Source organism: Carya illinoinensis, chromosome 7 (genome assembly GCF_018687715.1).
Source record: "Carya illinoinensis cultivar Pawnee chromosome 7, C.illinoinensisPawnee_v1, whole genome shotgun sequence".
NCBI lineage: Eukaryota > Viridiplantae > Streptophyta > Magnoliopsida > Fagales > Juglandaceae > Carya > Carya illinoinensis.
The window spans coordinates 787,556-802,924 of NC_056758.1; the positions used below are offsets into that span (position 1 = coordinate 787,556).

At 36.2% G+C, this 15,369-nt stretch overlaps 2 protein-coding genes across 2 annotated transcripts; one reads left to right on the forward strand and one right to left on the reverse strand.

Annotated features, from left to right (window-relative positions):
- The first annotated feature begins 5,102 nt into the window (after window positions 1–5,102).
- LOC122316751 (zeta-carotene desaturase, chloroplastic/chromoplastic) lies at window positions 5,103–13,218 on the forward strand. Its single transcript, XM_043133515.1, has 14 exons — window positions 5,103–5,601; window positions 6,598–6,722; window positions 6,843–6,977; window positions 7,689–7,761; window positions 7,912–7,985; window positions 8,286–8,390; window positions 9,048–9,292; window positions 9,624–9,711; window positions 9,966–10,008; window positions 10,108–10,264; window positions 10,416–10,544; window positions 11,300–11,372; window positions 11,765–11,929; window positions 12,878–13,218. The coding sequence occupies exons 1-14, from the start codon at window positions 5,430–5,432 to the stop codon at window positions 13,040–13,042; spliced, it is 1,749 nt and encodes a 582-aa protein (XP_042989449.1). The 5' UTR covers window positions 5,103–5,429; the 3' UTR covers window positions 13,043–13,218.
- Window positions 13,219–13,993: 775 nt separating this feature from the next.
- LOC122315729 (DNA damage-repair/toleration protein DRT102) lies at window positions 13,994–15,303 on the reverse strand. The gene has a single exon (XM_043131845.1). It carries the CDS (start codon window positions 15,172–15,174, stop codon window positions 14,236–14,238), a length of 939 nt encoding a protein of 312 aa, XP_042987779.1. The 5' UTR covers window positions 15,175–15,303; the 3' UTR covers window positions 13,994–14,235.
- Between the last annotated feature and the right edge of the window lie 66 nt (window positions 15,304–15,369).

Below are 15,369 nucleotides of genomic sequence, written 5' to 3' on the forward strand. Positions count from 1 at the left end.
TCTCTTTCTCTCTCCTTATAGAGCTGTCCACCTCAGCACATGGGCCAAGAAGTCAAGAAGATGCTGACTCAGCTACGATTATCACTTTCTAGTTTCTTTATACGGGAGAATTAATAAATTCGAAAAAGTCAATTTTTAGAGTCGTCTTTTTTTTTTTTTTTTGGCCTTCAAAAGTTCCATAAAAGCCATTTTGATCTTTCCAGAAGTTACAGCGGCGACAGTTCTATTTTCTAAGGCAATCAAAGTGTCGTTTTAAAAGAAATTAGAATAGTTTGAGGAGTGAAAGTGTTTTGTTTTATCTTATTATTATAAATTTTTTAAATTTTTACAAAAAATATAATAAATAATTTAATATTTTTAAATCTTATAATAATAATAATAAATAATATTTTAATAATATTTTATTTAACTTCATCTAAAACTATCTCATCTCATCTCATCTCATTATTCAAACCGCATTCTAATCTTGTGACTCAAAACTTTCAACAAGACTTCTATTAAGAAGTTCCGTTATAAAGTATACCCATAGTGCCGCACACCCTTCGCATCAGCCTTTGTAAAAGGTTTATTTTACCATCATTTAAATCACAAACTTCATTTTTCAAAAAAATAAATTTATAAATTAATATGATTTGATATGATATATTAAATTGTAAAATTATTTTTAATATAAAATAAATATACCATATTATATAAAATTATATCAATTTGTAAATTTATTTTTATTAAATCTCTTTAAAAATTATAAAATTCATCAATTAGATACCTCACATTGTTCTTGAACTGATGAGTTTAAAACAGTTGACATTAACAATATTTTCTCGAGAATTATGACTCCTGAGAAAAGCAAAAACATATGGCTAAAAAGACAAATGAAGTACATATATATCCAACCTTAATTAAATTTTGTTTTTGAGTTTGAGCCAACCATAATTAAATTAATGCCAAACTCAGCCTCGTATAAGTAAATGTTAAAAATTATACACAAAGGTGAGGTGTCACGACAGTTTTCATGTAGCTTTCCATATTAAATAATTTGTCATAACACCTGGCAGGCTGGCCCTCTACCAGAAGAGGCCATTTGGATAGGCTGGCCCTCTTCCGTTCATCAAAATTGTCCTGCATATATTCATAATTTATTAACAATGCTCTTGTTCAGTTCCTTTATTGATAAATAGTATTGTATATTAGGCTGAGTACAGTCTTTGAAGAACTGAAACAATATACTAGTCCTTGATTAAATTGAGATAGTGGAGGATAAGATCAAGAGACTGGTGGGGGAGCCTGGAGTGCTCTTCAAAGTAAATGCTAAATGATTCAAAATTTTTAAATAGATAAGTTCTACACAAACTTTTTCATAAAAGTGAACTTGTTTATTTGAGACTTATATCTAGCATTACTCATTTCAAAACTTTATTTTAATTAATAAAAATTTTATATACAGTCATTTTTATATATTTTTTGTATATTTTATTAATGTGATTGACTATATCATTTTTTTTAATAAAAAATAACTATTTTGATTAATTACATCAATAAAATATATAAAAAATACGTAAAAATAACTATACGTAAGATAACTCTTTTATTAATCAATGGCACCCCTTTAATTTTGTAGAATATACAGGTATATGCTAAATATGTATGTTTTTCCTGCAGATTCTCTTTTTCTTTTAAAGTGCTTTCTTAACCAACTTTTACTGTCATGGTCTCCGCCTACATATTCAAAAACCATAAGAATCTTGGATGTAATCATTCCATCATGAGCACCTATAGGAAAGCTTGAGCTTTTAACACAAACCACAACCACAATAATCTAAATAGACATGTTTACATGACTGAATTACTAGGAATCACAAGTACTCCTATGATTGCTGTAAACATTACTTTCTTCCACCTTATCAAGTAATCCGAGCTATCTTACTAATCCAAACCGTAGATAATTGTTTTTAAGTAATTCTACAAATAAATCTAGCATTCTTTTCTGAACTTATATATTGTGACGACAAGGTTCGACATAACAACTAAAGTTTTTATATTTATATCTGAAAAATAATATAAGCCACAGCAATTATCAAAATGGGTATCATCCCATTGCCTTGCAATAACCTGGAAACCCCATTTCTCACAACATTATCACTATACTTTCATATTAAGCACTACAAATCATGTTTGTTCGAGTTTTGACATTGTAAACTTGTATATATATATATATATATATATAAACAGCTCTTCTACGTATAGTCGACTACTTGCAACCGCCATACAATTGACTGATAGGACATGGTATGTTAGTCAAATAAAAAGAAAAAGAAAAAGAATAGACTGAGATAAGAAACTTCGAAACAAAGTCTTCCCAGTTTGTTCTACAAATTAGACGTTTTCTTCTCATTCCCTCTAGTTTTCACTCCTTCAAGCAAATGAGTCAAAATATTGCACTCTTTTTCTATTCCATGCTCATGTAAAATCCTCTTTTTCTATTCCATAGCTTTCTATGACTCTTCTTCACAAGCAAATGATTGCACGACAAAAAATCGAGGTATAAAAGGGTTGATTGCAAAATTTGTGAAGAATTTGTACATATATTTGCAAATCCATTTGTACTATTCCTCTCTCTTGGTTTGCAAACCCACACTTCAATACATTGTGGTAAAAAATTCTCTTTGTTCTTGTTTATGAGTTTTTTTTTATTAATTGTTTAATGTTTATAGGGGTTCATTACTGTGAATTCACTTCTGAACCAATGATGATATTTCCAAGCGAACTTCAATTATGGCAGGCTAGAAGAGGCAAAATGCAGAACTAGTTTAAGCGTTTGTCATTTATATCTTGTTCCTTTTACATTTGAGTTCTATGGAAGTTATCTAATTTTTGCTTGTGACTTGGAGGCACAAAAGATTGCTACATGATGGAAACGCAAAACTTGAGTTTCATACGTATAGTCTTGCATCTTGGTAGGGTAGCAAAGGATTAGGTGGCGAAGAAGAAAGAGGAAGGGAATGAAGTTTTTTGAACTACAAAGATGAAGACAATGGTGATTGAGAATGGCTAAGATGAAGGCCATGGTAATTGGGAAGGAAGTTTTCTTTGTGGGATAGAAGAAGAGAAGCTATGAAAAGAAGGAGAAACAAATATAAGGGGAGAAGGGGGTGGGGGCTGGGATGAAGGAGAGCATAAAGAAAAAGGGGGGTCATGGACTCACGATGTATTTTGTAAAATATGTTTCATTTTCCAAGAAGGCCATGATTGCGTGTAGACTCCCCATCGCGTTTGTAAGAAGCATTTTTCTTCTCCCAATATGTAAGCCCACAACGGTGAAAATGGAAAAAAGTAAGAAGAATATAGTAAATAAGTGGAGGGAGGAGGGTAGGCAGCCTCCTAGAGATCTCACAACAAGAGTGTCTTTGGATTAGGATGGTTGTTTAGATTTCTGCAATAAAACATGCACATAGATTGTGTGTTTGTTTTCTTTTTTCAAGCATAACATAGACTGCGTTTAAGGCTAAAAATGTTTGGATAATGAGTTGAGTTGAGATAAAAATTAAAAGTTGAATAAAATATTATTAGAATATTATTTTTATTTTAAATTTTTAAAAAATTAAATTTTTTATTTTATTTTATTAGGAGTTTGAAAAAATTCTAATGATGAGATGAGATGAGATGAGTTGAAAGACTCTCTCAATCCAAACAACCCCTAGAAGTGGCTATTAGCTTTTTGTGCCAATGGATGCTACTCATCATCAGTAGCATCATCGCACACCACACACTTTACATATTTTAAAATTAATTTTTATTTTATTTTATTCTTGTTAAACTAATTGAGTTGTTCTACTTATTATCCATATACCACATACTAATTATAGAAAAAATTAAAAAAAAAATAAATGTGATTTTTTTTTAAATAATGGATCACATTCCATTCATAAAAGAGGACATACAAATATAACTTAACAACAAGCCAATTACAAACGTTAATAGCTTCTCAACACACTACCGTGATTGATATAGTCTAGTCCAGACAGCAGATCTCTAAAGACTTAAGTCTAAGAGATAGCACAACTCTGTCTACGACAGAATTTCCAAATCCCATACCCTGACTAAGCGGAATATGAAGCACCCACCCCACCATAAGCACTGCCAAGCGGAGGGGGGGACCACTCCATTCGGACTAAGGTCCGAATGTACTATTTTTTTGGATTTTTAAGGTCCGAATGTAATATTTTTTTGGATTTTTATTTTTTAGAAAGTAAAGATAGGGCATGAAATAAACTACAATAGGAACACAACACACGAAAAACTAGTGCACCCAGGGGCTATTGTAGCGCGTGCAGAACACGCCCACGGTAGGAGGAAACCAACGGCCGATCTTGGAAGTCCATGACTCACAAGCCCCGAAATCACTGCTTGTGGCGTCTATAGAGGACTTCTCGGTGGCGCGTGAGAGCCACGCGTCAAAATTTCAAGAACTTTCAACCCGCGCATGCGGGCCATTTGGCACTGTATTCGATGGTCTTGAAGATTGATAGCTGGACAACACCATGGAGGGGTGCGTGCTGGTCTGTGGTCACCGAAGTCTTCCAGATATGTGATTCTCCCTTATTTGGCCTGAAAAGTAAAAAATACAAAAAGATTCCTACTCAGAGGAGGAGGGAGGGGGAGGGGGAAGTGACCCGAAACTCTCATCCCCCCTAGCTAAATATGTGAAGGGTGTTTAGAGAGAATGAAAAGTTTTTTTTTTTTTTTTTTTTTCTAGAGATAGAAGTGAGTTTCTCTCATAGTATTTTTTACTATTAAATAAAAGTGATGTATAGAAATGATAATTAGAATTATTAGTGCCTGACATAGAGATACTATATGTTTATAAATTGGGTATCAAGTAGGTGTACTAAATTTTGGGTAGTTTATTTTTTTTAAGGTTAAATTGAAATTTAGACTGGAGCTAACATTGGAAGTAGATCCATCATCCAAGAATGGGCTTTGGTGTTAATTTTTTTTAAATTAAAATTAAAATAAATATTTTTTAAAAAATACTATTTTATTATAAGGTTGTTGAAAAATTGTAAACAGGTAATTTTATCATTTTCGTTTCACTTTTGATTTTAAGAAGTAGAAAGGAAAAGGTGGAATTCTGCTCCTTGTCCACCGTCCAGCGTTGGTGGCGCATTATCGTGTTAGCGGAACCACCACTTCACATGCATGACCACAATTCTTCCAAGTGCCCCATTAACTTCCAAGTACTGCGGCTAAGCGAATCTCATACCTCAGATGCCCTCTCTTTCTGCGTCTACGAAAACGTCATCTAGTGAAATTTTAATTTTCTTTGATACCAATTAGTTCACTCGCAGCTACAACTGAGTTAGTGCAGAGACAAAGGCGGAGAGAGTTCATTTTCTTTAGCTTTTAATTCTTCCTCGTTTCGGTTTCTGGCTATGGCTTCTTGGATTCTTTTTCCGGCGACTTCTGTCACTGGTACCCGTTGTGATACGGCAGGATTCTTATTCTGGGGTAGGCGTTCGGTGGCTCAGGCAAAGAGCCAGAGGGCCTCGGTTCGCTGCTCTTTGGACTCTTTGGACACAAAAGTTTCTGACATGAGTATTAATGGTAAGTGTTCATTTTTTTCTTCAATTTGTTGTTGTTTTATCTTATAATTTTCGCTTTTTGTGCCATTTAGATTTCTGGGTATTCAGTATTTTGTGGTTTCGTGAGAAATTTTTGGTTCATATTGACGGGTTGAGTGAATTCTCAGAGAGTTTGAGGGGTTTGATGGTTTCTGAGAATTCGATAGATTATCTGCGGAGGGATTTTTTTTTTTTTTAATTTTTAATTTATTTATTTTTTTAATTTTTTTTATGGTTTTGGCGGGGTGGAGAGCCGGGAGGTGTTTTTTGTGTGATTAGAATTCTGCTATAGCGAGAGTGCAATTGGATGACGTTTTGGAGTAGTTTTTTTACCATTGGGTGTTCGTTTATCTGAAAATTTGCTTGCTAAGTAGGATGTTTCATCTTCTGGTTCCGGTAAGAAGCAAGAGAATAATATTATATCGAGTAACATAGTTTGAATGGAAATACACTATCCTTTCTGGACTACCAGTTTTTTTCTTCCCATTCCTAAACGGTTGAATTTTTCAAACTTTACTGGAACTGTTCACTTACGAATGGCCTCTCTTATATCCGATGAGTGGAATTCTTTTTGTGGCGGAGGTAAGATCAAATCCTAGGACGTGCATGAGTTTTTGCAGTTGTGAAAATTCTAAAGACAAATGGATTCTTCTCCATCTTTTAATGTTATTTAGAGGAAAAGCTAATCAAATGTGCTGAAATAGCTCGCTAATATTTTGTAAATATGGACACAAAGATGGTAGAACATGGAATTTATTCATTTTGATCAAAGCCATCCCATTAGGCAAGTGTATCAATGCAATATAGTAATACAGACTGCATTTTTGTTTAACATTACCATCAGATGAAAAAGTTTTCTTTTTTAATTTTATTATGTAACCAGAAGATTCAAAATCTTATGGCTAATGGTAAAACAGTTAGTAGTTCTAGTTGCCATCTTTGGCCATTGGTGTATTTAAACGAGTACTTTATTTGGCAGCTCCAAAAGGGTTGTTTCCACCAGAACCTGAACATTATCGGGGACCTAAGCTTAAAGTTGCTATTATTGGAGCTGGGCTAGCAGGCATGTCGACAGCAGTTGAACTTTTGGATCAAGGGCATGAGGTTTGGCTCGTTGTTCTCTTGCTCTAGGATTCTAGCTTCTGTGATTTTTTAATAGATTTTCATCAGACTAAATTAGTAACATTCCTGCTTTTTTTTGCTTTTCTGCTTTTGTTGTTTCAGGTGGATATATATGAGTCAAGGACTTTTATTGGTGGAAAAGTAGGATCTTTTGTGGACAAACGCGGGAACCACATTGAAATGGGATTGCATGTTTTCTTTGGTTGCTACAATAATCTTTTCCGATTGATGAAAAAGGTGAACATAACTTGATTGGTTGTGGTAATATGACATCTTATGGTTTGTATGATGATAACTTGTAAATGGTACCTTCTATGTGATCCTGAATGGATAAAACTCTAATAATTGAAAATTGGATTGATTTGACACCATGACCAGTTTTTGACCTTATTAATACGATGCTAAATGATATTGAGCAAGATATCTTAACTCAATTTCGTGGTAAGAGTATCATACCTTTATTACTGTATTATCAATTTTGTTAAAGGGAAAAGTTTCAAAATTGTTTGCTTGTTTATGGATAATATATAATATCAATTGCTTGTAAACAAAATATTAATTCATGGGCTGCATCAATTACTATGTTCAAATGATAGTGTAGTTTTGTTGATTCAACATAAAGTTGCTCTGTTGCAACATTGAATCGTGTTTTGTTCTCTGAATGTAAAGAATACTCTATTTATCTGGGAAAAAAGTTGTAAGCTGTTTTAAGATCTGATGGCTGATTCAAATTTGTGCCTGCTCTGCACTTACTCCCCGCCTCCCCCCCCCCCCCCCCCCCCCCCCCCCCAAACCCCAAAAGAAAAAAAAAGTACCAATTATCTTTCTGGTATCAATATCTTGTAAAGTATCCTAATAATTTGAAATTATTGCCATGTCTTCATCTTGATGAAAAGGGCTTCTAAATATGTGGTCTCTAATAAATTTCTTATCTCTGCTTGAACACAGGTGGGTGCTGATAAAAATCTACTTGTGAAGGACCACACTCACACTTTTGTAAACAAGGAGGGTCAAATTGGTGGTATGGTTTAGTGATTGGTCTCAAACTAAATTTTACCATATAATTAGTATGTTTAACAGTTTCATTTTGCCCTATTGCTTTTGTAAGTTCTGTCTCACACAAATAATTTATACTGAAATATGTTGCTAATAATTTGACTTTCAACTGCAGAACTTGATTTTAGATTTCCTATGGGAGCACCATTACATGGGATTCGCGCATTTTTATCTACAAATCAACTTCAGGTAGTGCTTACTATGCCGTCGGTACTGCCTTTTTACAGCTACAGTTTCATACTGTGGCCAACCATTATCATTCACAGACACAGTTTCTAGTTCTAGATATGTTTCATATTTTGTGGGGCAGTCTGTCAAACTTAATTTTGGCATTCTGTGGGACATTGAAATGAAAAAGGAGGAAAATATGTAGATGTTATGATCTACTTATTAACAGACCTCATTCTGCAATGCTGGAAAAGTTGAAGAATCTTCTTGCTGCTTTGGAATTTGTTACTGATCTATGTTTTGGATATTGAAAAATTGCAGACTTATGATAAAGCAAGAAATGCTTTGGCTCTTGCCCTAAGTCCAGTCGTGAGGGCTCTTGTTGATCCAGATGGTGCAATGAGGGACATACGGAATTTGGACGGTGTGAGTGATGTTTTATTAACTAGTTGATTCTGAAAAGTTGCCTCTTTCTTTCTTTCTTTCTTTCTTTCTTTCTTTCTTTTTTTTTTTTTTTCTGTTTTATTAACTAACTGGCATGCTAAGTCAAACTACACATTCTCCAACAAGACACATCTGTGGAGCAGCAATATCCTTTACATCTTTCTGTAAAATTTGTCTATCATTCTTGGGAGATCTGAAAACTAAGGCCTGGTTTGAATTCAATGATAAGATGAGATGGTTTTAGATGAAAGATAAAAGTTGAATAAAATATTATTATTATTTTAGAATTTAAAAAAATTGAATTGAAATTTAAAAAAGTTAAATTGTTTATTATATTTTGTGTGAAAATTTTAAAAAATTAATAAGATGAGATAAAATGAGATGAGATACTTTCTGAATCCAAACGGGGCCTAAATTGCCGGGAGAGAAGTCGTTAGTTCTCATGAAGACTTCTTTTTTTTTTTTGGGGGGGGGGGGGGGGGGGGGGGGGGAAGGGGGTTGTTTTTGTCCCCTAACTTTTTTTAGTATTTTCTGTTTGGGTTTTTAAGGGGGGATCTTTTTCATTTTCACACTTTGTTTATATACTTGTTATGTTTAATATGATTATAATATGTTGAACCTTTGATATTTTTTTAACAGATCAGCTTCTCTGATTGGTTCCTGTCCAAAGGTGGTACACGCATGAGTATTCAGAGAATGTGGGATCCTGTTGCCTATGCCCTTGGGTTTATTGATTGTGATAATATCAGTGCTCGTTGCATGCTAACCATATTCTCATTGTTTGCCACTAAGACGGAGGCTTCCCTACTACGCATGCTCAAGGGTTCACCGGATGTTTACTTGAGTGGGCCTATCAGAAAGTATATCACAGACAAAGGGGGCAGGTATTATTTGTGGAGGACAAGAACTACATGACTTTGATGGAATTATGATTCAATAATGATTCATTAATTACTGTTGTATCCCTCCTCAATTAGGATCCTCCACTTTTTTTAGTGTATCATGGTGCTGCGCTATTGTTTTATTAAATGGTTCAGATTTTGTCACCTCAGTATACAACTTAATAAAATACAACAATCTTTTAATAAGTAAACAAGATACAATAAATTAAGGAAAATCAACTATTTTAGAACTACCATCCTAACAAATCTGGAGGATCTTAATCTGTTTTATTCTATGGTAGTGATTTCTTCCTCTCCTCCTATGCTAGAACAGGTTCCATCTTAGGTGGGGTTGTAGACAGATACTTTATGATAAATCCGCCGATGGTGACACATATGTTACAGGACTTGCCATGTCTAAGGTGATTTGCTTCACATTTCACTGCTTTAAAAATCTTAAAGAAGCTTTCATACTATTCATACATTTAGACATAATAAAATTGAGTTACTTGAGGGTTGAAATATTTAAGTTTATTCAAATATTTATGAATCAAATATTTCTATACTGGCGCTGAGTTGCATCCATATCCAGTTAGGATTTTTATCTGTGCGGGGTTTAAATCAGAATGCTGGATTCTTCTTCAAAGGTTAATGCCTATATTTGCTTTTATCACAGGCTACCAATAAGCAAACTGTGAAGGCTGATGCATATGTTGCAGGTTTGTGGTTTGCGCTTCCTCCAAGCCTATGTGTAACTTTATGTTTATTTATTTATGGTGAATATTATGTAATGCCTAGGTCTATTCTTTTGATGGCAGCATGTGATGTCCCTGGAATCAAAAGATTACTTCCTACCCAGTGGAGGGAATCGGAGTTTTTCAATAATATTTATGAGCTAGTTGGAGTGCCTGTTGTCACAGTGCAACTAAGATACAGTGGTTGGGTCACAGAATTGCAGGATCTAGAACGGTCGAGGTAATTATCTCATCGATATTGTGTTATTGGCATGGAAAAGTTGGATGGCATTGCTATGTGGACCAAAGTCAATTCTGTTTCTGTTTCACATCCGAAAGCCCATTGCTTTGGTGGTTTATTTCCTTGTGAACCATTACTTTCTGACTGGTAGGCAATTGAGGCAAGCTGTGGGGTTAGATAACCTTCTTTATACTCCAGACGCAGATTTCTCTTGCTTTGCAGACCTAGCACTTACATCTCCAGAAGATTACTACATTGAGGGACAAGGTTCATTACTCCAGTAAGGAAAATATTCTTATTGCAATCATTTTGTGCATTGCATTGCAGCAATGTTGATCTGCCAGCACATTTTTTAGTCACTAGGGACGTAGTAACTCGCAATCATTACTTATTATTTGAAGTTCTAAGTGGCATGGTATTCGGACAATCAGGTTTTGCTTGTTCTGATACTGTGAGTCAGTGTGTTTGTCTATTCATTCTTTGCACCAAAATGGTGAACATTCTGTGTGCTGATGTAGACCCTCCTACCTCTACCACTGTCAACTGATTCTGCTACCACAATGTGTTGTTTAGGGCTTGTAGGTCTCTGCAAAATGAGGAGTTTCAATACAACTACCAAATGTAAAAAAGAAAAGAAAATTTTGGGTAAAGGTAATAGAGGAAAAGAAACACTACCAAAAGGGCCCAAAAATGTATGTGTTGTTTTGCTTGCCTGCCACTTGATGTTTTCACCTTCATCAGATTTCTATGCTTCACACTTAGTGCACTGATCTGTATGTATCATACCTCTTCATTTGTTTCAGTGTTATAATGCTAAAATCCATTATACTTGCACAAAATTATATATAAACGTTTTATTTAGAGATGGCTAAACACTTGCAGTAAGAATTTGGAATTTTGTGAGCCCAGATATTAAGTTGTAAAGCCTCTTAGCTTGTGTGCAATTTGGAATTGAACCTTTTATTCTCACATTTTTATTTCTCCATTAATCTTTTGTTTCGTATTCAAGTCAAAAGAGCGATTCCTCTCCTGCAGATGTGTCCTGACCCCGGGTGACCCATACATGCCCTTGCCGAACGAGGAAATCATTGCAAGAGTGGCGAAGCAGGTTAGTACCTTCATTCATGTTTCTCAAATAAATTGCACTGAAAAGAAACCTGAGAGCGGATTGCTTTGATTTGTTCTTTCTGCAGTCCAATTTTCATTGTTGGGAATTTGTTTTTAGTTCATTAAATAATTTTCCTGAATAGAAGCAGATGGTTACAACTTTAGTATGAAGGAGATAATATAAAAGGTCTGCTGAGAGAAAAAGCTTCTAAATTACTTTAAAAAAATAAATTAAAAAAAAGAAGAAGAAAGAGAGCAAGCTTCTAAATTTCGATATTTCAATATATTACTGGTCAAAGCCCTGTCAGAAGAGTTTTTTGTATCGTCTTATGAGTTAGATTGAGTGCATAAAAAAAAGCCTCATAATTTCCTCAAGGTTGTTTACGTTATCAGGTTTTGGCTTTATTCCCATCATCTCAAGGTTTGGAAGTTACTTGGTCATCTGTTGTCAAAATTGGGCAATCTTTGTATCGTGAGGCACCTGGTAAAGATCCATTTAGACCTGATCAGAAGACACCTGTAAAAAATTTCTTCCTTGCTGGCTCATATACAAAACAGGTAACGTTACTGCCACTGAATCACTCACATATAATGCTTGGTTGTTACATGCATATAACTTAAGAACATTTGTGCTAGCATCTCTTCCAGAAAAAGATTATAATCTAAGATATCTAGTTATGTATTTGAGTAGAACATGGTCATACAAAATGCTATTTTATTAATTACTGGGATAGCAGTTTCATATTTCTACTTCTTTTGGTGGCTGATTATTTAATGTTTGGCCAATGCACACCCATTTGCTTTCTCTCCATCAATTTCTTTTTGTTTAACTTATCAAATCCTTTTCCTTTGCTCTGTCTATAATTTCCAATCATTAAACCAAATCTCTACTCAAGAAATCAGTTTTTAGTTAGATAATTAATGCATGGATGAGACATAATCCTCTGGTAATAATATATATATCAGAGCCTTTGCTGCACCGGGACTCTTTATTATGTTCCTGGGTTCATATTATGATCTACTAAAATAATAAAGCAAAAGAAGCTCTTTTAAGCATAAAACTGGAATTCTGTTTTCCCCCCACTCCAAATGTGGCCGAACGTTGATGGTTGGTGAGTCATGCTGACTACATTTTGTGTGCCAAATGCCAATTCCTTAGCTAATAGTTACTAACATGTCCAGTCTGCACCTTGTGACGGCCAAAATTAGTTATTATCCATCTGTTCACTGTCACGGGAACTATCTGGTTCTTGTGGAAAGAATGGACACCATAATTTAGTTACTAGTTCCAACAATCTCTTACTCTAAACCTTAATTTTTTTTTTCTTTAAAAATAACAGACCAATAATGTTTCTATAGACCCTTGATATGTAAGTTGGTAGCTGATGAGTCCTTGTCTTATCTACAAGATATCCATGCCACACGAAGCAGCGGATTATAACAGAAGAAAAGTTTTTGAAGAAACTAGCATAAAGTCTTGACAATTGATCGTTCTGTTTTTTCCAGGATTACATAGACAGCATGGAGGGGGCAACTTTATCTGGCAGGCAAGCGTCTGCCTTTATATGTGATGCTGGGGAAGAGTTGGTGGCATTGCGGAAGAAGCTTACTGCTATTGAATCTCAAGAACAAACAGAAGCTGCCATTGCTGATGAGCTGAGTCTAGTCTGACGCTCTCATCTATTTTTCAAGATGAAGTGACCCACCTCAAAAATTGAGGGAACTAGGTGATGTCTTGCTTTGGAGCACGTTTGTTCATTATGTATGTAATGTAAGCAAATTATGTAAAGCGTGAGACATTAATACCAATAGAATTCAATCAATGCCACCCACCAGCATTCGGTTCAGTATTGTCAGTATGATTTATCGCATTTCAGTTATTCTCGAAAGGAAATCGAGGGCTGCTCTTGATAACGAGCATGGCGCACGGAGTGTATAGCATACAAAAAGTAGTTTGTTGCACTTCAGCTGAAGACTGAAGTTCAAATTTTCGTAGCTGGATGCAGCTTTGAACTTTCACCTTTGAAAAATCTGTTTCTTTGAACTGTTTTTTTTATTTTTATTCCTTGAATGAAAAGGGTAGGAGGAAGGCATCGAAGTGGTTTTCCTACCTGGATGTGATCATAATAGCATTCCATCCGCTGAAAATTAGAGAAGAGGGGTCTAGACTGCAAGATGTTGCAAGCGCTTCCTCAAATCGAAATTGAGCCATAGTTTAGATCTAGCCTCACCAGAGAAGTTAATAAATTCTTGGACAATTAATCTTAATAGTCTAAGGTAAATTTATATTCATATTCAAATTAGCACGGGGCATACAAAATGCATACAAAAGAATGGATACACCATTTCTCTTCCTTTCCTTCAACATAACTCTCAAACAATGGACTGGTGCATTCTCACCATTCCTCCCGAAAAGCCCTCCCATCCAGACCAGCTATTACATGGGGATGTCAAACGAGAGAACACTTCTATTGCACATAAGAGATACTAACGCCCAAACTTGAGAATGGAAATCAACCAAAGACAATGCAGCATGATCCAAATTAGTGTGGAAGCATTAAACCACCAAACAAATGGCAGTATGCACATCATCAACACTCCACAAGAATCACAAAAATGAACTTCCTTTCGTGAATCTAGCAGTTTCTTATATAATAAGAAGAGCTTTGTTACAAAAACAAACACGAGATGGTTTATGATACATACGTGTTTTATAACGAAACGACCCACGACCTGAATACCATAGGACCCAACCCTATAAGCATCTTTAACCGGCAAAAACATCAGACGCACAAGAAAAAGAACAAGAACAACGACTGTCATTCAAAAACAGTCTTTTTTTTTCTTTTTTCTTTTTTCTTTTTTCAGGAAGACCAACTATCCAATTCCTTCTCAATAGCGGTCCTGGCAGCCTCAAGATCCTCGTCAAAGAACATATCCCACTTCCCATCCCACTTGATGAAGAACTCCGTATCTTCATAATACTTCACCCTATGCACATCCCCAGCCGGAGTAAACAGATAATCCCCGACAACCAAATCGTACTTCTCCTTTTTGGTCAAATTCCACACGCTCTTCTTCCCCTCCAACACCACCAGGTCGTGCCCGAAGGTATGGTGGTGCGCAGGTTCCACGCTCCCAGCCTTGAACCTCACTATAGCGGAGGTCGGGCTCTCCCTCAAGATCTTCATCGACCCCCCCGGTATCAAGTCGATCGGGTTCAACTCTCGGTTTTTCACCAAACAACATATGGCGCAGGTTGCCGTCGAATCAGGATCGGATTGGGATTCCGATCCGATCTTGGGAATTTCGGAGAGGGAGTTGTCAAGGAAGGACAGGATGTCTTCGGGCCAGGGTTTGGAGCCGGAGGCGGGGCAAGGGGACTTGAAGGGGGTGTCAAGCCAGGAGTTGAGAATCTCGATAGCGGAGTCGGGGGAGGTGGACGTGCCGGAGACGGCTAGGACGTTGGAGTTGTTGATGGATCGGGCGTTGAGAGCGTCATCGGGGGTGAGGCAGGTGGCGGCGAAGACGCCAGGGAACTTGTTGGCAAAGATGGATACGCCGACTCCGGTACCACAGGCTACGAGGCCACGGGTATCGGAAGAGTTTGCAGAGGACACGCGGCGACCAACCTCGGCTGCGATAGAGTAGTAGGAGGAGGTGCCGAGGTCCTCGACGTCAATGTTGAGAGATCGGAGGTGGGAGACGAGGGTATCCTTGAGGGCACAGCCGAAAGAGTCCGCTCCGGCAATGATTTTTTGGGGACGAGTGGAGGTCTTGTTGTTGCTAGTTGCCTCGGCCATGGCGGAGGGAGACTGGAAGTGTTGCAGGGATAGATAGTCAGTTTAGAGTCAAGACACCACTCTGTTGAAGACGGGACTTTGAGTTCGAGTGGAAAGGATTCTTTTCCAGGGACCAGGACAAGCCTCTACGAATTTAGATAACAATAGACAACCTTCTTACCGCCACCTGTTACTGCTCTTTTACTATCACTGTTA

Coding starts and splice junctions, on each gene's coding strand:
- LOC122316751 (XM_043133515.1), top strand. CDS start 5,430: ATGGCTTCTTGGATTCTTTTTCCGGCGACTTCTGTCACTGGTACCCGT. Junction 6,723..6,842: donor TTTTGGATCAAGGGCATGAG/GTTTGGCTCGTT, acceptor TTGTTGTTTCAG/GTGGATATATATGAGTCAAG. Junction 6,978..7,688: donor TTTTCCGATTGATGAAAAAG/GTGAACATAACT, acceptor GCTTGAACACAG/GTGGGTGCTGATAAAAATCT.
- LOC122315729 (XM_043131845.1), bottom strand. CDS start 15,174: ATGGCCGAGGCAACTAGCAACAACAAGACCTCCACTCGTCCCCAAAAA.